The following is a 22,570-nucleotide window of genomic DNA, read 5'->3' as shown; positions in this document are numbered from 1 at the left end:
ATAGTGACAGAACAAAGGAAGACAAACTCCATTAGGCATTTGGTGTGAGGCTTCAGGACATGACAAGTCAACAAAAGGAAGTGAACATGTTTGTTTCGCTGTTAACGTTGAACCAGCTGATGAGCCTGACAACCTACAACATGAAATCACTGAGCTGCAAAGCAACAACTACTGTGAGGATCTCTTTTCAAGATGGACTCTTACAAAGACTCATTTCCTCTCAAGGCTGACCCCAAGACTGACTGACCCAAACCTCGAAAACCAGCTGCAAGTAGCATCATCATCAGCTGAGCCAGAAACAAGCAATTCCAGCCATTGCAGAGGTTAGTGTGATATATGTATGTGTTCAGCAATTTAGTATGACCATGGGCACCTACCATGGCCATACTTGGCCTTTTGCTATTTTGTTTTTATTGTAAAGTCCTTTGTAACTTTGTTTTGAGTTTAATTGAGTAGATGGTTAATAGTGGAGAATAATATTCTAGAGTTCCCAGCATTCTCTGTAATAATCCTGGAAAGGTAATCCTTACTTTCCAGACTTGTTGCTTTGTTACACACAGTCATTGCTTCTTTGTATATATTGCAGTGAACTCTGGGCTCAGTTTTCCTTCATTTCCTTTCAGCTGCACAACAGATTCTGTCAGTTGACCTCTTTTTAACCTTTAGTGGAGCTACAGTATTTAAGGCAGATGACATGGTATTGTTGAAATGTTGAACCATGTCATTTAAAGAGCAGTCATAGCTGTGTGTCAAAGCTCAAATGATCTCATAATATTACAGAACTTTGCTTTAGCCTTGCCATCTCGGAATCTCTTAAGTCTTTGTTAGGATAAGGTTGGCATCCAAAAGCACACAGCGATTGTCAGAAATAGGTAATTCTAATACTAAAACATTGTCACTGTTTAACCCTGTTGTTATTAGTAAGTCCAGAAGTGTAGCGTGTAGAAAAAATTCTCTCCAACGAAGCAACTGATATGGGTAGACACATGCAGAGATTTATAACGTCTTCTGCCTCTCCAAAAAGAGCTCTTGTTTCAGAATGTTTCACAAGGCCCGAGGCAACCTCTTGTACTAACTTATAAGGAGCAGTCCCTGTGAAAACATCTCCCAACATCTGCAGCTGAAGCTGCAGTCAACCTAATTCCAATTCCATGGAGAGAGACTTCGCGTCCAGTGCTGCTGATGTTTTTCAATTTACCACGTTGAGGACAGTCTTCTCCCTTAATGCTGCTTCTGTCATTCCATCCTGGTGGAATCTCCTGCGGAGCTCAGAGTGAAGCAAATCTACAGCTTCAGAAAATTCCATTTTCCATCCGACTTCATAGATTGCCTGCAACAGTGGTTTAGTTCCTCTGGTGTGACGATAGGAGGCAGGGGTTCTGCTTACCCTGGATTCAGCTTCTTCAGGCATTTTTAGACCGTTTTGGGTTTCACTGGCTTTCACCTGGTTGATCACGCCTGCCTTTACCTGGTTGGTCTCACCTGCCTTCTGCTATAAGGTGAACTTTTTAGGTGAACCTTACAGCAGAATGGTAATGACTTCCTGAAGTAAAAGATTCAGTGAGTGATTGCAGCAGTGTACATGCCTTACTTCTTTCAACCGAGCCTGGACACCGGACAAGTGGCCTGACATATTGGAAGCACCATCAATGCACTACTCCCAAAGATGAGGAATAGGAATATTCAGCCTAACTAGTATGCCTTTCAAACATGAACAGTGTCTCTGCAATCATGTCAGGACAGCTGTAAAATCCTGAAAAGTCACAGTGTGTCTCAAGATGGTTGTCAACATACTGCAGACAGCAAGAAAAATGCTCCATGGTGCTGACATTGGTTGTGCCATCAGCTGTCAGTCCATACAAATTACAGCCTGATATGCAGGATACTCACACTCCTTTGAATATCACGTGCAAGCTGGGCAATGATATCAGTTTGGATTGTGTTGCTTCTCCAGTTGTCTCACTAAGTCATCCATCCAATTTCTTTGGGTGAATTATAGGTCCGCCCCAGCATCAGCTCATGGAGGACATCACGGTGGATTTTGTCTGCTCTGAAAGGTAATCCTTTTCTTCCTCGGAAAGATATGCTAGGAACAATATGGAACAAAACAGAATCTCCAGGAAGTTTCTTACTGTTTGCTGCTCTTCAGCAGCTGCATCAGAAAGAAGAGTGCTGATTGACGTTCACTGTAACCCAGCCAGTGTTCAAATACCATCTCTGTGTACTGGTGATTTTTCGTGAAAACTGAATTTTGCGGTGTCCTTGCACCAGTTGGAAAATCCTCTCACTACAAAATTGTCTTTTCATCTGCCCATGCTGATCTATAGATATTAGCTTTTTCTGCACTGCCTAGAGACAAGCAAAACAGCTGTTTCTACAGCATAATGTAGCCACCTCCACCTATCAAACCACCGAGGCTGAGAACAGCAGGAGCATTTTTCATCTCCAGAGTGTTCACCAGGATAAGCATGGTTGCTTGGCTGGCAGCAATGTGTTAACGTTTTTTTTTTTTTTTTTTTTTTTTTTTAATAAAAGGCCAATCTCAAGGGTCATTACAGCATGAAAACGTGCTAAACTGGCTGAAGTAGCTGAAACCTCATTCAGAAGAAGTATTTGTGGAGCAGTTCCTTGTTGCAGCTACAGAGTTGCACCGGACAGTGAAAATGTTGCAAAGTATCCATTTGTCTGGAATAATTCATAGAGGTGAAGGAAAACCTGATGGATGGAATGGAACTCAGCGTCTGTGTGATCTGGCCTTCATGGTGGACATTACTGTTGAAGAAATTCTTCTTGTGAATTTGAGAGTTGCTAATTCTCAGAAGAACTACAAACACGGTGTGATGAATCAGATGTCTTTTTTTCATGCAGCATGGAGAGAAGACTAGTGCACAGCATGCTCTGTCTCACATTCAGAGTGTTCATCTTATATAGTGACAGAACAAAGGAAGACAAACTCCATTAGGCATTTGGTGTGAGGCTTCAGGACATGACAAGTCAACAAAAGGAAGTGAACATGTTTGTTTCGCTGTTAACGTTGAGCCAGCTGATGAGCCTGACAACCTACAACATGAAATCACTGAGCTGCAAAGCAACAACCTACTACTGTGAGGATCTCTTTTCAAGATGGACTCTTACAAAGACTCATTTCCTCTCAAGGATGACCCCAAAACTGACTGACCCAAACCTCGAAAACCATCTGCGAGTAGCATCATCATCAGCTGAGCCAGAAACAAGCAATTCCAGCCATTGCAGAGGTTAGTGTGATATACGTATGTGTTCAGCAATGTAGTATGACCATGGGCACCTACCATGGCCATACTTGGCCTTTTGCTATTTTGTTTTTATTGTAAAGCACACTGTAACTTTGTTTTGATATGTGCTAAATAAAGTTATTATTATTATCAATAATCCTCTGTCTGCTCATGCCAACAGATGGAGCTGGGATAGAGTCAACCCTGAAATTATTACCCAGGATCTTACCAGGGTTCACAGACCACAAATATAACACACAAGATAAGCCAACGAGTAATATTATTGAAAACCAAGGCTTAGAGAATCTTGGCTGTTCAAGAATGACCAATTTTTTTGAGAATTTGGATTGTGTTGATTGGATGGAAAGTATTCAGTTGCTTGAAGACTGTTGGAAACAAAGGACAAACTGTCGTGACAAAACAAAAATGTATAGCCACATAATGGAACTATCTTCATCTAAAGCAGAGGAACATAGCGATAATGCTGAATGTTTATCACCATATTTACGTAGAAATGAGCCAGAACGAGACAAGCAATATGCATTTTCTGTTGTTCTCTTGAAAGACAATAGTGAAAAAGAATTTCCACCAGTTTATCCAGTTTTTGAAAACAAGAGGAAAGAGTCTGGTGCTCAATACACCCAACTGGACCAAAGTGAATTGGCCAATAAAAAGGCAGCAACACACAGTGAAGAAATTTTAATTAAGCAACTGGATGACTTTCTATGCCAAGAAGGTGCAGTGGTTAAACGCATTTGGATTTATTCACATAATAGCCCTTGTTTGCAGAGGGAAAACAAAACCGTCCCTTGTATGTTTCAGCTTCTACACAAAGCCTGTGAATGGTATAAACATTATAAAGTTTTGACTGATGTGAGTTTCACAAAGCCTTGGGGACTATGTGGTCCAAATTATTTTCAACATCTCAATTATCGCATGATCTCATGTCCTCACAGCAATTTTCATTCATATGTTGAAAAATGCAAGGACATCCCTTTCAAATTGGATCATAACAATTTGAGAGACATTTTTAAGAAGAAGGATATTTCCAACACACTGTCACATGTACGCAACAGCGATAAAAACACACTCCGCTGCGGTATCAAATCTGCTCGCCAAACCCTTGTGAGGGCTGCACAAAGTTCATTTGGTTTGCGCGACGATCATTTGCGCTGTGGAAAGGAAGTGATTGATTCTTTCGACTTTCTGCCTGGAGCGAAGGACAAAGTTTATGAAAGACTGCAAATGGAGTGGACAGAAATGGTCAACAACAGCTCACTGACACCGATCAGAGAAGCCATCACTGATAAATTCAACAATGGAACAGTTAATCTGTTTCAGGAGGAGTTGAAGTCATTTGTGGGGAACAGCTGCCCTCTACGCCTTCACCGTCATAATGTGGGATTTTGCTTTTGTCCTTAATGTAGCAATAGCATTTACTAAAATGTGTATAAACATATGAACATATAACCATGTCATATACAGTCATGTGATGTTACTGAAGCTACTGTTGAATAATGGATTGTTATGTTGTTAAGTACTGTTCTGTGGTACTTGTTTTCACCTATACAATATACATTAAAGTTTCAGCTGTGAAGAACATTTGTCTGTGTTATTACACTTACATGTTTTAACTGTCTTCTTGTATTTGAGCTTAGTGCTTTTATTAGTCTATCACGGCTTCGTCTGTCTTTTCATGACATCGCCGCTTGCTTTAAGTTCAGGGCTGGGGTGCCTCCAGCCTCCCTTTGGCCTTAATGTTGGACATTCTCTCTGCTTTGAAATGTGAAAGTAAAGTTGTTGTGAGTGCAACTGGAATGAGGAAAAACTGCATTTTCCTACTCTGCAAGAACAAAAGCTGCTATGACGTCTGAATGTGCTGCTGAGTGTGAGAACTCCTTCAGGCATTTGCTGAGGTTTCAGGACGTGAAAAGTAAACAAAAGGAAGGGAACATATTTGCTGTTTAATGTGGAACCAGCTGATGAGCCTGACAACCTATAACATTAAAATTAAGACTCAGTTCTGCTGAGGACTAACTGACCCAAATCTGGAAAGCAGCTGCGGAAAGCATCATCATCATCATCATCGTCATCATCATCATTGCTACCACCTGATGCCTCACCAAAGAGAAGCAGTTCAGCCATCACAGAGGTTAGTTTGATATATCCCCCCGCCCCCATCGCATATGCACATGCTCAATAAGCTTTTCAGCTGCTGCCAGTGACCTCCATGTGGGGACAATTGAAACATTTCGTCACCAGTCTGAGCTGACAAGAAAGCATTTTAATGACGTTTAACTTTTTAGGCACTTGTGGAAAGTCTGTTTTTATTTCTGGTCCTATTCCCACACAGGCCCATTGAGCAGGGTGCTTTGAAGACTCCTCGGCCTCCACACTTGACTCCAGAACTCACTGTTTTGGTTTTACTTTATTTTTTATTTTTGGCGAGAAAAGCACAGGAAGTAAAGCAGAAGATGACACAAAAGGTGAGCCTTCGACATAAAACAGAAAGTGACAAGAATGGACCATGGCAGAAACAATCACTACTTACCTCCTATTTGCTGTTTGCCCTTTCCTTCTTCCTCTGCTCTGAATCCAAGCAACATCGGCCTTTTGAATGCCAGATCTTTTAGTAAGAAGTTGTTCATTGTGCTGTGCTGATGATTTTATTATTTGTAATGACCTAGACATTTTATGATTACTGAGACGTGGCTGACCCCAGGGGATACTGTTCCCCTGATTGAAGCTACCAAGAGCCAAGTGCTGCCTAGACATCAAGGGCTCTGCTCTTTGCTCACTATGCATATTCCTTCTCCAATAGAACTTTTTCTTTCACTCTGGGTAACTCTTCTTCCTCGATGGCTAAGTTAAATTGTCATGTCCCTCAAGGCTCAGTTCTTGGTCCCCATCTGTTTTGCATATACTTTCTGCCTCTTGGCCAAAGTATTCAAAATCATGATGTGCTTTTTATTTTTATGCAGATGACACTCAGTTATACATGTCATTTAAACCCACAGATCCTAGCAGCCTACCTAACTTCAAAATATGCCTCTCTGTGTCACAACCGAACTAGGACTTGAACCCAAATGCACGACTCAGGAGACAAAGTACAAATAAACAATCTTTAATGACAAAGTATCAAATTAAAGTTAATCTTACAGAGGAAAATACAAACTACACTAATAAAAAAGGATTGCTCTCAAGGAGGAAAAAACTGCAACCAAAATCACTCTTTTGAGGAAGACAAGTGTGACAGGGAAAAAGGTAAGGCAAAGTATCAAAGTAACGCAAGGCAAGACTATGGCAAACAACAAGACAAAGTATCAAAGGAATACAAAACCTCAATACACCATGTGGCATGGACTGGCGTAGGTTCAGACTGCACGAGACAAGACGAACTGGCACAGGACAAAGGGAAACGCAGACTATATATACACATGAGGTAACAAGGAACAGGTGGAAACAATCAGGGCTGGGTAGACAATCAGATCGGCGGGAAGGACACCAGGAAGTCAAGGGCCTGAAACGAGAGGAGAGTTAGGATTCACAATAAAACAGGAAGCCATAAGACAACATAGACACAGGACAAAAAACTAAACATAACCTAACAAGATTTCTTGGACATGGCACTCTGATATTAAATCCTCAATGTCCCGAAATTATAATGATGATAAATCTGAAGTCATTCTGTTCAGTCCCCCAAATTCCATCAGCTCCTTTGATGCTAATCTCGGTGGTCTCTCACATATTATCAAGCAAACTGGGTGGTGGGGTAAAATCAGTTGCTGATCTCTAAAGAGTTGTACATCCACTGTCTCGACTTGGTACAGAATGTTGCTGCTTGGCTCATTACTGGAACAAAAAGCCATCATACAGGCACATTACCTCTGTGTTTGCCTCCCTTTATTGGCGCCCTGTTAGATTTCAACTTGATTTGAAAAATAAAATTATATTGCTTGCTTTTAAGGTCTCAGATGGTCTTGCCCCTCAATACATTTCTGATTTGCTGACCTTGTATGTGCCCTCTCCATAATTAAGATCTGTGGATGGAGCCCTGCTGGTTAGTCCCAGGTCTTGGTTTATGACTAAGGGTGATTGGGCTTTTGCTATCAGAGCCCCGACACTATGGAACTCTGTCGACTGAACTCACGCCCACAATAACTCTCTGGCTTCTTTTAAATCTCATTTTATAGCTTTAGCTTGTAAAGACTTTTGGAAATGTTTGATATATGTTTTATTTATACTCCAATTATTCCTATTTCTTTACTTTAGCGAAGATGACACCTCCAGCGGGACTGAAAATGGACAAAAAAAGACATAAACAGGATGGACTTTTCAAGCTAGCTGGAAAGTCAAATTCCAGTGGATAGCATATGGGTACTCTCTGCAGGCAACAGCCCAAATTTCCAGCTGTACCACCTGGAGGGCCTCCACAGAATAACCAGGACTGTGAAGCTGCATCCCTGGCAGTGAAGCCTTCCTCACTGCTTTCAGCTGCTCAGGGGACCTTGTTTACTGTGGCAACATTTACAGTGTCAAGGTGCTTGGAAGGAAGCTCATCCCCTCTTTTCAAGGACCTCTGCAGGTGAGTAACAGCTTTCTATCATGATGAGGTTATTTTTCTTATCAAAAAATAAAATAATCTTACAAATTTGTTGAAAGCTACTTTTGCTCTATTCTATTCTATTGGCTCAGTAGCATGAATGTCTGTCATCCTCTGCCACCACCAGCTCATCTGACATTCCGACACTCACCAGCCCAGCTTCTCTTCAGCCCACTGCCGGTCCTTCTGGGTCTGGCTCTTAGCAGCACCTGAGCAGCAACTGGACAAGGGGTCAACTTGCCTGCCTCTTCCTGTTGCTCTTGTGCCTCTTCCACCTGAAGAGATACACCCCACAGACTGCTTGTTCTATCACCTCATTGCTGTTATTATTTAGTTACCATAGTATTATAACAGGTCTGGTATTTCAGAAAAATCAGCATTAGAGAAATGACTTACAGTATACGGTATATACATATAAGAGCAGACTACATTTAAGAGCAGGCCTAAAACTTCCCTTTTTGATGAAGCTTACACTTCACATTCTATCTGGTATCGATATGTTATTACATCACATACATAATCTATATATCATATACCATGCCATATGTACTTCATATACCTATAAATCGATTACAGCTTTCAAAACTGTGATTTCTGTCCAACCCTGAACCTCTCTCTCTCTCTCTCTCTCTCTCTCTCTCTCACTCTCTCTCACCCAACCGGTCGAAGCAGATGGCCGCCCACCCAGAGCCTGGTTCTGCTCGAGGTTTCTGCCTCCTAAAAGGAAGTTTTTCCTCGCCACTGTCGCCAAGTGCTTGCTCATGAGGGAATTGTTGGGTGTAGATAAAGAGTTTGGTCTGTACCTGCTCTATATGAGAAGTGTCCTGAGACAACTTTGGTTGTTATTTGGCACTATATAAATAAAATTGAAATTAAATAAATTGAATTATATACCAACAAGCATTGTCCATGCCTGGCAAAGTGTGTTTATATATTTTCTATTAGTGGAGCAGTGTTTCCGAGCTTTATTTATTATGTTTTGTATTCAGTTTATTTATATTTTGTATTCAGTTTATTTATTATATGTTGTATTCAGTTTATTTATTATTATATTCGTCATATTTATTTATTTATTTCATGATTTTTTTGTTTGTTATGGTTGCAATTGTGTGTGAGACAAAATTAATGTGTATATTTTGTAATACATTTTAAATATATTTCTACAGCAGTACTTTTGACTTATTTCTACAAAACTTATCTGTAAAAACAGGAGTCAAGTAAAGTTTAACTTTTTGCAAACTGAAGCAGAAAGCGGAAAAAACAAGAAAGGAGTTCCACATTGTACAGTCATCTAGACAAGGCAGCTGCATTGTTGCAGTGCTTTATTCCGCAGTTGTTAGTTAGATTGTATTGTTGAATTGCATTTCTATTTTCTAAAGCAAACACATAAAGTTACATGTGTGTTGGTGTAGTGGTTCTTACAAATGTTTCTCACATTATGAAACCATTTAATACCACGGAGTATTACTTTTTGGTTGTATGACATTCAAAATAGCCAACGTTCCTCTTTTAAGTTAATTCTGAAAGATTCGTAATACTTTGCAGGAGTTCAGGTTCATGGAGAAATGTCCTATGTCGGGGATCGAACCGGCGACCTGTGGATCCACAGTTCCCCCTGCTGTACGCCAGAAAGTACTCATGATTGGACGTATTTCTCAAACTGTTAGAATGAAAACTTGATCCTCTAACTTCTGGCGAGCAACAGAGTCAATAGTAACTCTCATTTCACCTAATTTTCACTAGTTTTTTCTTTCTTTGTATTCCTTTCTTTCCTCACCCCTTCCTTCCCCTTCTTTCGTCTTTCTTCCCCGCATACAGAGTCCTCAGCTTTGTTCTTGAAGGTGCAGCAAGGCTCTGGTTGGATTTGCTTTTCTTTACACTTTTAGATTCAACACCCAACTCAAACAGATTAAAAACCCACAGATATTTGTAAAAACACAGTCAACGGTAAATAAAGGTCTGACACAAGAGTTCCCACTAGATTACAACGTTTATTTATTCGCACAGCAAAATATAGACATAAAAACAAGAAACTTATCAAGGCTAGAGTGGTAAAGGATGGACAGTGAATAGGGAGAAATATGTTGGGATAGAGTACTCACCTTGCTGCTGTGCCCGACACACACGCACACACACACCGCAAAGCAAGATAACACGGAGAAATATAGAAATGTGAAGGCAGTGCAAAACTACCACACTAAAACACGAGGCAGCTATTCGTTAACTTCAAAAAATGGCTTTGACACCGACCACAGATAAGAGAGGAGAAACAGCACCACAAAACCTGTCGCAAATCGAGATGAGAGGAGGAGCAGCGCGACCTGTGGAGGGGCATCACAGACTACACGGGGAGAAACGCCTGATTCAGACATTCAGGCAGCAAGACCAACAGTGCCTTCTGCTTGTATTTCCTACCATTTGACTTCATCAGTCAGTCTTTCTGCAGTTATTTTTTTTATTGTGAGCCCAGGACCACGTCCGGACATTTTCACCGTTTTTGGGAAGTCCCTTGCGAAGTTGCGAAGAGAAAGAAACCACCCACTGTCGTCATGCATCACGTGCCCCCTTTTTAACCAATCAGAAGCTTTCTCTTACGTACAATGTCCTTTTCCCGCGAGTCAGAAACTTAACTACAGCTGTCAGAAATGAGAGTGGGCAGGGGGAGATCGTTTTGATCTATCGAAAGGTGTGAACCTTGTCTTCAACAAAGCTTCAGTAAGTCCCCTCAATTTCTAACAATTTTCTGAAAGGTAAGAAATTCTCATCTTTGTACTTGAAGAGAAGGACTAGTGTTGGAGTTGCTATGACAGGAGCCCTAGATAAAGAGGGAAGTGCAGAACAAGGGGAATACTTCCCTCTGTGCTTTGTCTCTCTGTCAGACACTGACAGAAGAGACTCATTTCACTGATGATCATATACAGCTGTAATTATTATTGTTGTATCCTGACAGTAGAGACGCTGGAATTCAGTCTTCTTTCTCGCTAACCCTCACTTTGGTGCCTTGCGTAAATCCTTGAACAAACTGACAACTTAGTGTTAGTGATTAGGCTCACAAGCAATTACCCCATTGACGCACGTTAGATTTTGGAGTTCAACAGAACTGGTTCACACCATGACTAACAGGCCTGTGATTAATGTTTATTTTACTTTATTCTTTTGATTTATTGATTTTGACATTTTATTTTTGTTGTTTATTCTTAGTCTTGTAAAATTATATTTTTATTTTTTTTGTTAATTTTTATTTCAATTACGCATCTTGGCACTCTTTGGGCGGCATGTTTGTATAGCAGGTGCTGTTTCACTAGAGTTGAGTTGAGTAGTGAAGAGATCCTTAATTTATATATACCAAACCTCTCTACTGCCGCCAACTGTTGGTTAGTGGAATAGCTTCATACATTTGGTAGGACTACAGTAGCACTGATTACAGTCATCACATCCATGTGAAGAAGGTGTTTTGTGTATGTTTTGTTATATTATGACCCTTAAAACATAATTATTATCATACAAGAAAACACACACAAACTGAAATTATATAACAGTGGCTGGGCACTGGCTGTCACAAAACCAGATTTACACATTTTTTTGATGATAAAAGCTTTGAGCACTGACACAATTAGTAGTCACAGGCAAAGCAAGGTCACCAAATCATCAGTCACTGGTCTAATGTGCATTTAGTGTGACTATGTGATGGCAGTGTATAAAACAGAGGTCTTACTTTAAGCTCACGCTCTAAAAGTCGTCTTGCGCCCGGGATTCATACTGATCAAACTTTTGATCAAGTTGTTAATGTAAAATACGCTGAGGAATAAAACCCACTTGATAATAATAGTAAAAGCAAGATCGAAGAAGAATGAACATAAAAAGTCATTTATAACATGAAATGAAAAATAAAACCTGGCCAGTCACAGCAAGTTAAGGCCAAAGTGAAGAGAAAAGTTATTAGCTTTATTTTAAAAATATTCAGTGAGCTGCCTTCCCTGATATCTATAGCCATGGTGTTACAGAACTTTGGGATGTAGTAGACAACGGCTGCATCCCCAGTTTTCTATCAGCTGTTGCTGGACACCTCCAATGGACCACAAAAACACAAAACAAGGGTTAAAATTACAAAATGGGTGCCATGTGCAGCTGCAATGATTTGTGTGATACATTTCTTGGGGGAGTAACAAAATACAGCCACGGAGGACCGACAAAGTTTATAATAATAAAACTAAGGCCTAAATAATACAAATAGAAATAAAGTGAAAACAACTAATACTGTAATCAGCAACAAAACTAAATCGACAAAGCTAACCAAACCAAAAAATAAACTAACCTAAACAAAACAAAACAGCATAATAAACATAATACATTAACACACTGTCGAACAGAATATAGACAAAACATCAAGTCAGCATTTACTGTACCTCTGTATGGCACAATACCCTCGCCAGACAGCTCGACACATAGTGCGACGGTCACCGTGACGTGGGATTGAGAGCAAATAAAATCGACAGTAAAACACACGGCAGCTATTCGTTAACTTCAAAAAAAGGCTTTGACACAGACCACAGATAAGAGAGGAGAAACAGCACCACACAACCTGTCGCAACGCGGGATGAGAGGAGGAGCAGTGCGACCTGTCGAGGGGCATCCAAGACGCTACACGACAGGTTTTGAAGTTTGTCATACTACATGGGGAGGAACGCCTGATCAGACATTCAGGCAGCAAGACCAAGAGTGCCTTCTGCTTGTATTCCCTACCATTTGTCTTCATCAGTTAGTCTTTCTGGTGATTCTACACTACAGTTATTTTATTGATTGTGAGCCAAGGACCACGTCCGGACATGTACACCATTTTTGGAAAGTCCCCTGCTGAAAGACAGAAACCACAAACTGTCATCATGCATCAGGTGCCCCCTTTTTAACCAATCAGAAGCTTTCTCTCACGTACAATGTCCTTTTCCCAGGAATTGGAAACTTAACTACAGCTGTCAGAAAGGAGAGTTGGCAGGGGGAGATCGTTTTGATCCATCGAAAGGTGTGAACCTTGTCTTCAACAAAGCTTCAGTAAGTCCCCTCAATTTCTAACAATTTTCTGAAAGGTAAGAAATTCTCATCTTTGTACTTGAAGAGAAGGACTAGTGTTGGAGTTGCTATGACAGGAGCCCTAGATAAAGAGGGAAGTGTAGCACAAGAGGAATACTTCTCTCTGTGCTTTGTCTCTCTGTCAGACAATGACAGTCTCTGTGAAGAGAGAGACCCGAGAGACTCATTTCACTGATGATCATATACAGCTGTAATTATTATTGTTGTATCCTGACAGTAGAGACGCTGGAATTCAGTCTTCTTTCTCGCTAACCCTCACTTCGGTGCCTTGTGTAAATCCTTGAACAAACCGACAACTTATCTGATGCAGGAAGTAGCGTTGTAGAGTTAGTGATTAGGCTCACAAGCAGTGGCCCCATTGACACGCATTAGATTTTGGAGTCCAACAGAACTAGTTCACATGATGACTAACAGGCCTGCGATCAGTGTTTATTTTACTTTATTCTTTTGACTTATTGATTTTTGACATTTTGTTGTATTGTTCATTTTTAGTCCGGTAAAATTGTATTTTTAGGAAGAACAGCACCATCAACCATCTTATAGAGGGTACATCTCAATTCTCTTAAATTGCATCCATGTTTCCCTCACTTGCATCCTCCCACCGCGGGTGCATGGAGACACAGCAGGAAACCACGCAAGGAGAGAAGAAACAAGGAAATACATTCTTTAAGAGAATTGAGATGTTCTGTCCTCTGAAGTGTCACAGCGACGCCTGTTTCTGATGGCGTGGCACAGCTGGACCTGCTGCATTTACTGTTTAAATCACACACATTGACACAAACACCCCCCACCCCCCGCCCTCAATACTGTGTTATGTCTCTTTGGAGAACGTAACATTAAGTTAGGCACGTCTGAATTACAGCCATTCATTGCAGGATAGTTACACTTAAACAGTTTCTCCGGCATCTCATTCAAATGTGCCAGATGTGGGGCCGGAGTCTTCATTACTGTTCAGTTGAAAGACATGCATTTATGTATCCTCGCTCATGGCTCCTCCAAGATAAATTCTTGTTCCTTACTCCTCGGATTAGAAATAAGAGCTTTGGAAGACGGCCTGCGAGATGGCAGACCAGGAGAACTTCCGATTTGAGCGAAGAAACGAGAACTGAGATGCACCCATATTCAACTCAACAAATTGGCAACCAGGAAGTAGGAGGGGCTAAGGCCTGCCTAGCACTAAAGTTTCAAATCCTCAAAAGTCACAGTGTGTCTCAAGATGGTTGTCATACTACAAAACTACAAAATTGCCTTTTCATCTGCCCACGCTGATCTATAGATATTAGCTTTTTCTGCACTGCCTAGAGACAAGCAAAACAGCTGTTTCTACAGCATAATGTAGCCACCTCCACCTATCAAACCACCGAGGCTGAGAATAGCAGGAGCATTTTTCATCTCCAGAGTGTTCACCAGGATAAGCATGGTTGCTTGGCTGGCAGCAATGTGTTAACGTTTTTGATTTTTTTTTTTTTTTTTATAAAAGGCCAATCTCAAGGGTCATTACAGCATGAAAACATGCTAAACTGGCTGAAGTAGCTGAAACCTCATTCAGAAGAAGTATTTGTGAAGCAGTTCCTTGTTGCAGCTACAGAGTTGCACCGGACAGTGAAAATGTTGCAAAGTATCCATTTGTCTGGAATAATTCATAGAGATGAAGGAAAACCTGATGGATGGAATGGAACACAGTGATAACAAGCGTCTGTGTGATCTGGCCTTCATGGTGGACATTACTGTTGAAGAAATTCTTCTTGTGAATTTGAGAGTTGCTAATTCTCAGAAGAATTACAAACACGGTGTGATGAATCAGATCTCTTTTTTTCATGCAGCAAGGAGAGAAGACTAGTGCACAGCATGCTCTGTCTCACTTTCAGAGTGTTCATCTTATATAGTGACAGAACAAAGGAAGACAAACTCCATTAGGCATTTGGTGTGAGGCTTCAGGACATGACAAGTCAACAAAAGGAAGTGAACATGTTTGTTTCACTGTTAACATTGAGCCAGCTGATGAGCCTGACAACCTACAACATGAAATCACTGAGCTGCAAAGCAACAACCTACTACTGTGAGAATCTCTTTTCAAGATGGACTCTTACAAAGACTAATTTCCTCTTAAGGCTGACCCCAAGACTGACTGACCCAAACCTCGAAAACCAGCTGCAAGTAGCATCATCATCAGCTGAGCCAGAAACAAGCAATTCCAGCCATTACAGAGGTTAGTGTGATATATGTATGTGTTCAGAAATTTAGTATGACCATGGGCACCTACCATGGCCATACTTGGCCTTTTGCTATTTTGTTTTATTGTAAAGTCCTTTGTAACTTCGTTTTGAGTTTAATTGAGTAGCTGGTTAATAGTGGAGAATAATATTCTCGAGTTCCCAGCATTCTCTGTAATAATCCTGGAAAAGTAATCCTTACTGTCCAGACTTGTTGCTTTGTTACACACAGTCATTGCTTCTTTGTATATATTGCAGTGAACTCTGGGCTCAGTTTTCCTTCATTTCCTTTCAGCTGCACAACAGATTCTGTCAGTTGACCTCTTTTTAACCTTTAGTGGAGCTACAGTATTTAAGGCAGATGACATGGTATTGTTGAAATGTTGAACCATGTCATTTAAAGAGCAGTCATAGCTGTGTGTCAAAGCTCAAATGATCTCATAATATTACAGAACTTTGCTTTAGCCTTGCCATCTCGGAATCTCTTAAGTCTTTGTTAGGATAAGGTTGGCATCCAAAAGCACACAGGGATTGTCAGAAATAGGTAATTCTAATACTAAAACATTGTCACTGTTTAACCCTGTTGTTATTAGTAAGTCCAGAAGTGTAGCGTGTAGAAAAAATTCTCTCCAACGAAGCAACTGATATGGGTAGACACATGCAGAGATTTATAACGTCTTCTGCTTCTCCAAAAAGAGCTCTTGTTTCAGAATGTTTCACAAGGCCTGAGGCAACCTCTTGTACTAACTTATAAGGAGCAGTCCCTGTGAAAACATCTCCCAACATCTGCAGCTGAAGCTGCAGTCAACCTAATTCCAATTCCATGGAGAGAGACTTCGCGTCCAGTGCTGCTGATGTTTTTCAATTTACCACGTTGAGGACAGTCTTCTCCCTTAATGCTGCTTCTGTCATTCCATCCTGGTGGAACCTCCTGCGGAGCTCAGAGTGAAGCAAATCTACAGCTTCAGAAAATTCCATTTTCCATCCGACTTCATAGATTGCCTGCAACAGTGGTTTAGTTCCTCTGGTGTGACGATAGGAGGCAGGGGTTCTGCTTACCCTGGATTCAGCTTCTTCAGGCATTTTTAGACCGTTTTGGGTTTCACTGGCTTTCACCTGGTTGATCACGCCTGCCTTTACCTGGTTGGTCTCACCTGCCTTCTGCTATAAGGTGAACCTTACAAGATGGTTGTCAACATACTGCAGACAGCAAGAAAAATGCTCCACTGTGCTGACATTGGTTGCCATCAGCTGTCAGTCCATAAAAATTACAGCCTGATATGTGGGATACTCACACTCCTTTGAATATCACGTCCAAGCTGGGCAATGATCTCAATTTGGATTATGTTGCTTATCCTGTTGTCTCACTAAGTCTTTCATCCAATTTCTTTGGGTGAATTATAGGTCCGCCCCAGCATCAGCTCATGGAGGACATCACTGTGGATTTTGTCTGCTCTGAAAGGTAATCCTTTTCTTCCTCGGAATGATATGCTAGGAACAATATGGAACAAAACCGAATCTCCAGGAAGTTTCTTACTGTTTGCTGCTCTTCAGCAGCTGCATCAGAAAGAAGAGTGCTTATTGACGTTGACTGTAACCCAGCCAGTGTTCTAATACTATCTCTGTGTACTGGCGATTTTTCGTTTTTTTTTTGGAAAATTGCCTTTTCATCTGCCCACGCTGATCTATAGATATTAGCTTTTTCTGCACTGCCTACAGACAAGCAAAACAGCTGTTTCTACAGCATAATGTAGCCACCTCCACCTATCAAACCATCGAGGCTGAGAACAGCAGGAACATTTTTCATCTCCAGAGTGTTTACCAGGATTAGCATGGTTGCTTGGCTGGCAGCAATGTGTTAACGTTTTTGATTTTTTTTTTTTATAAAAGGCCAATCTCAAGGGTCATTACAGCATGAAAACATGCTAAACTGGCTGAAGTAGCTGAAACCTCATTCAGAAGAAGTATTTGTGAAGCAGTTCCTTGTTGCAGCTACAGAGTTGCACCGGACAGTGAAAATGTTGCAAAGTATCCATTTGTCTGGAATAATTCATAGAGATGAAGGAAAACCTGATGGATGGAATGGAACACAGTGATAACAAGCGTCTGTGTGATCTGGCCTTCATGGTGGACATTACTGTTGAAGAAATTCTTCTTGTGAATTTGAGAGTTGCTAATTCTCAGAAGAAATACAAACACGGTGTGATGAATCAGATCTCTTTTTTTCATGCAGCAAGGAGAGAAGACTAGTGCACAGCATGCTCTGTCTCACTTTCAGAGTGTTCATCTTATATAGTGACAGAACAAAGGAAGACAAACTCCATTAGGCATTTGGTGTGAGGCTTCAGGACATGACAAGTCAACAAAAGGAAGTGAACATGTTTGTTTCACTGTTAACGTTGAGCCAGCTGATGAGCCTGACAACCTACAACATGAAATCACTGAGCTGCAAAACAACAACCAACTACTGTGAGAGTCTATTTTCAAGAAGGACTCTTACATAGACTCATTTTCTCTCAAGGCTGACCCCAAGACTGACTGACCCAAACCTCGAAAACCAGCTGCAAGTAGCATCATCATCAGCTGAGCCAGAGACGAGCAATTCCAGCCATTGCGGAGGTTAGTGTGATATATGTATGTGTTCAGAAATTTAGTATGACCATGGGCACACCCACCATGGACATACTTGGCCTTTTGCTATTTTGTTTTTATTGTAAAACAATGAGCTCTGTGGGCTCTGTAACTTTGTTTTGATATGTGCTAAATAAAGTTATTATTATTATCAATAATCCTCTGTCTGCTCATGCCAACAGATGGAGCTGGGATAGAGTCAACCCTGAAATTATTACCCAGGATCTTACCAGGGTTCACAGACCACAAATATAACACACAAGATAAGCCAACAAGTAATATTATTGAAAACCAAGGCTTAGAGAATCTTGGCCGTTCAAGAATGACCAATTTTGTAGAGAATTTGGATTGTGTTGATTGGATGGAAAGTATTCAGTTGCTTGAAGTCTGTTGGAAACAAAGGACAAACTGTCGTGACAAAACAAAAATGTATAGCTACATAATGGAACTATCTTCATCTAAAGCAGAGGAACATAGCGATAATGCTGAATGTTTATCACCCTATTTACGTAGAAATGAGCCAGAACGAGACAAGCAATATGCATTTTCTGTTGTTCTCTTGAAAGACAATAGTGAAAAAGAATTTCCACCAGTTTATCCAGTTTTTGAAAACAAGAGGAAAGAGTCTGGTGCTCAATACACCAAACTGGACCAAAGTGGACTGGCCAATAAAAAGGCAGCAACACATAGTGAAGAAATTTTAATTAAGCAACTGGATGACTTTCTATGCCAAGAAGGTGCAGAGGTTAAACGCATTTGGATTCATTCACATAATAGCCCTTGTTTGCAGAGGGAAAACAAAACCGTCCCTTGTATGTTTCAGCTTCTACACAAAGCCTGTGAATGGTATAAACATCATAAAGTTTTGACTAATGTGAGTTTCACAAAGCCTTGGGGACTATGTGGTCCAAATTATTTTCAACATCTCAATTATCGCATGATCTCATGTCCTCACAGCAATTTTCATTCATATGTTGAAAAATGCAAGGACATCCCTTTCAAATTGGATCATAACAATTTGAGAGACATTTTTGAGAAGAGTGATATTTACAACACACTGTCACATGTTCGCAACAGCGATAAAAACGCACTCCGCTGCGGTATCAAATCTGCTCGCCAAACCCTTGTGAGGGCTGCACAAAGTTCATTTGGTTTGCGCAACGATCATTTGCGCCGTGGAAAGGAAGTTATTGATTCTTTCGACTGTCTGCCTGGAGCGAAGGACAAAGTTTGTGAAAGACTGCACATGGAGTGGACAGAAATGGTCAACAACAGTTCACTGACACCGATCATAGAAGCCATCACTGACAAGTTCAACAATGGAACAGTTAATCTGTTTCAGGAGGAGTTGAAGTCATTTGTGGGGAACAGCTGCCCTCTACGCCTTTACCGTCATGATGTGGTAATAATGGCATAATGTGGCCTTACTCTCTACCAAGGGAGTTTTAGCACGTGGTTATTCTTTGCGTGTACATTCCTCCTTCGGCTGAGGCTTCGGACGCTTCTGGACGGCTCCACATCGCTGTCAGCCCAATCCAGACTGAGCCCTGCTGCTGATCAGTGGGAACTTCAATCACGCTTCTCTCTCCGCCTCTCTCCCAACATTCACACAGTACGTCACGTTTCATACAAGGGACAATGCGACACTGGACCTGGGGTATGCGAATGTGAAGGACACTTACAGCTATGCCCCCCTCCCCCATCTTGGGTGGTCTGATCACAACGTTGTTCATCTGCTCCCCCAATACACACCCAAGGTGCGAAAGGAACCTGCGCAGAAGAGGACTGTGAAAGTGTGGACTGAAGAGGCTAAAGAGAGACTGAGGGACTGTTTCCAGACGACAGACTGGAGCATGGAGCTCTTAAGGAAATGATCGACGGTCTCACACACTGCATCACGGACTACATGAACTTCTGTGTGGACAGCACCGTGCCAACTCGGAGGGTACGGGGCTTCTCCAACAACCACCACTGGGTCACCCCTGAGCTCAAAGCCCTCCTGAATCAGAAGAAAAGGGCTTTTAACCCAGGGGACAGAGAGCAGCAGAACAGAGTCCAGTGCGAGCTCCAATGGAGGATCAGGCGGGCCAAGAAGGATTATTATTATAAACTGTTACTTCAAAAGATTTGATTCTCCCTCACACCCACACGGACTGTACCAACACCAGCCCCCCTCCTTCCCCCACCCTCTGCAGCACACCCCAGTCCCACCCTCGGTCCCCCCTCTCCATCACATCGGATCAGGCTAGGAGAGAGCTGAGGCGACTGAAGCAGAGGAAATCTGCAGGACCAGACGGCATCAGCCCCATGCTGCTGAGGACCTGTGTGGACCAGCTCTGTGAGGTCCTCTGCCACCTCTACAACCTGAGCCTCAGCCTGGAGAAGGTCCCTGTCCTGTGGAAGACCTCCTGTGTGGTCCCGGTTCCTAAAATAACTCACATCAAAGAACTGGCCCACTACAGACCTATCGCCCAGACCTCCCACCTCATGAAGACCATGGAGAGGCTCCTCCTCAGCCACCTCTGCTCCATGGTGAGCTCCACCCTGGACCTGCTCTACGGGGGTAGTTTGTCTACGGCCCAACATCGGGGTAGAGAACGCCGTCATCTACCTGCTGCAGCGGGCACTCACCCACCTGGAGAACACCGGCAGCGCTGTGAGGGTCATGTTCTTTGACTTCTCCAGCGCTTTCAACACCATCAGACCAGCGCTGCTCTGGGGGAAGCTGGAGGATGCGGGAGTGGATAGACATCTTGCTGCCTGGACCATTGACTACCTCACTGACCGTCCACAGTACGTGCGAATGCGCAACTGTGAGTCAGAGGTGGTAGTCTGCAGCACGGAAGCACCCCTGGGCACCATCCTCTCACCCCTCCTCTTCACCATGTACACTTCAGACTTCACCTACAACAGCTGCCATCTTCAGAAGTTCTCTGATGTTCTGAAGAGTTTCTGTAACAGTAAATTTCTCCATTGTGAGATCAATAAAGTCTATCTATCTATCTATCGATCTGGATTGTTATGTTGTTAAGTACTGTTCTGTGGTACTTGTTTTCACTTATACAATACAATACAATACAATATTTTCAGCTGTGAAGAACATTTGTCAGTGTTATTACACTTACACAATGTTTTAACTGTCTTCTTGTATTTGATCTTTGTGCTTTTATTAGTCTTTTAGCATTTTATCACGGCTTCGTCGGTCTTTTCATCATCAGGTGTTCTGATCATTTTCATGGCCACAGGTGTAAAATCAAGTACCAAGGCATGCAGACTGTTTCTACAAACATTTGTGAAACAATGAGCTCAGTGAATTGGAAGTGATTGGGAATGACAGCAACCCAGCCCGCAGTGGTAGGCCATGTAAAATGACGGAGTGGGCGCATAGTGCACAGAGGTCGGCAACTTCCTGCAAAGTCAATCACTACAAACCTCCAAACTTCATGTGGCCTTCAGATTAGTTAAAGAACAGTGCTTTGAGAGCTTCATGGAATGGGTTTCCATGGCCAAGCAGCTGCATCCAAGCCAGTGCAATGCAAAGCGTCGGATGCAGTGGTGTAAAGCATGCCGCCACTGGACTCTAGAACAGTGAAGACTTCTCTGGAGTGGCGACTCGCGCTTCACCATCTGGGGATCTGATGGACGAGTCTGGGTTTGGCGGTTGCCAGGAGAATGGTACTTGTCTGACTGCATTGTGCCAAGTGTAAAATTTGGTGGAGGGAGGATTATGGTGTGCCGTTGTTTTTCAGGAGCTGGGCTAGGCCCCTTAATTCCAGTAAGTAACTCTGAATGCTTCAGCATACCAAGAGATTTTGGACAATTCCAGGCTCCCAACTTTGTGGGTTTGGGGAGAGTTTGGGGATGGTCCCTTCCTGTTCCAACATGTCCAGTGCACAAAGCAAGGTCCATAAAGACATGGATGAGAGAATTTGGTGTGGATGAACTTGATAGGCCTGCACAGAGTCCTGACCTCAACCCGACAGAACACCTTTGGGATGAATTAGAGTGGAGACTGAGAGCCAGGCCTTCTCGTCCAACATCAGTGTGTGACCTCACAAATGCGCTTCTGGAAGAATGGTCAAACATTCCCATAAACACAACCTACAACTTGAAATCAAGACTCAGTTCTGCTGAGGACTGACTAACCCAAACCTGGAAAAGCAGATGCGTGTAGCATCGTCGTCATCATCATCATCATCATCATCATCATCATCATCATCGCTACCATCTGATACCTGACCAAAGAGGAGCAGTTGAGCCATCACAGAGTTTGATATATCACCCACCCCCCATCGCCCCATTGCATATGCACATGCATAATAAGCTTTTCAGGTGCTGCCAGTGACCCCCATGTCCATGTGGGAACAACTGATACATCTCCTCAGCAGTCTGAGCTGACAAGAAAGCATTTTAATGATTTAATGATTTTAAGCACTTGTGGAAAGTCTGTTTTTATTTCTGGTCCTATTTCCTCACAGGCCGATGGAGTAGGGCGCGTTTGATGACTTCTCGGCCTCCACGCTTGACTCCAGTCTACCTCCAGATCTCACTGTTTTGGTTTTATTGACAATTTTAATTTGTTTTGGGACCATTCCTCCCTCTTCAAGTCTGATGTCCACACAAACTGGGAAGCAGCATGGTAGCAGTCTAAGCAGGGATGCCCAGACTTACTTCTCTCCAGACACTTCCTCCAGCCCTTCCGGAGGGATCCCGAGGCGTTCCCAGGCCAGCCGAGCAACATAGTCCCTCCAGCGTGTCCTGGGTCTTCCTCTGGGTCTCTTCCC

The 22,570-nt window shown here is 42.2% G+C and overlaps 2 protein-coding genes across 2 annotated transcripts; both read left to right on the top strand.

The window, feature by feature from the left end:
- Positions 1-322: 322 nt before the first annotated feature.
- On the top strand, positions 323-22,551 carry LOC121611497. The gene is made up of 2 exons (XM_041944076.1): positions 323-3,432; positions 17,969-22,551. Exons 1-2 carry the CDS (start codon positions 3,423-3,425, stop codon positions 19,201-19,203), a joined length of 1,245 nt encoding a protein of 414 aa, XP_041800010.1. The 5' UTR covers positions 323-3,422; the 3' UTR covers positions 19,204-22,551.
- Positions 3,452-8,556, top strand: LOC121611498. The gene is made up of 3 exons (XM_041944077.1): positions 3,452-5,737; positions 7,524-7,836; positions 7,982-8,556. Exon 1 carries the CDS (start codon positions 3,573-3,575, stop codon positions 4,671-4,673), a length of 1,101 nt encoding a protein of 366 aa, XP_041800011.1. The 5' UTR covers positions 3,452-3,572; the 3' UTR covers positions 4,674-5,737; positions 7,524-7,836; positions 7,982-8,556.
- Positions 22,552-22,570: the final 19 nt, after the last annotated feature.

This window comes from Chelmon rostratus, chromosome 9, assembly GCF_017976325.1.
Source record: "Chelmon rostratus isolate fCheRos1 chromosome 9, fCheRos1.pri, whole genome shotgun sequence".
NCBI lineage: Eukaryota > Metazoa > Chordata > Actinopteri > Chaetodontiformes > Chaetodontidae > Chelmon > Chelmon rostratus.
The sequence above is the reverse complement of the archived record's forward strand: the minus strand, read 5'-3'. Positions and strand labels throughout refer to the sequence as shown.

What these genes read in the sequence shown, in the direction of transcription:
- LOC121611498 (XM_041944077.1), top strand. Translation starts at nt 3,573, where the DNA reads ATGACCAATTTTTTTGAGAATTTGGATTGTGTTGATTGGATGGAAAGT.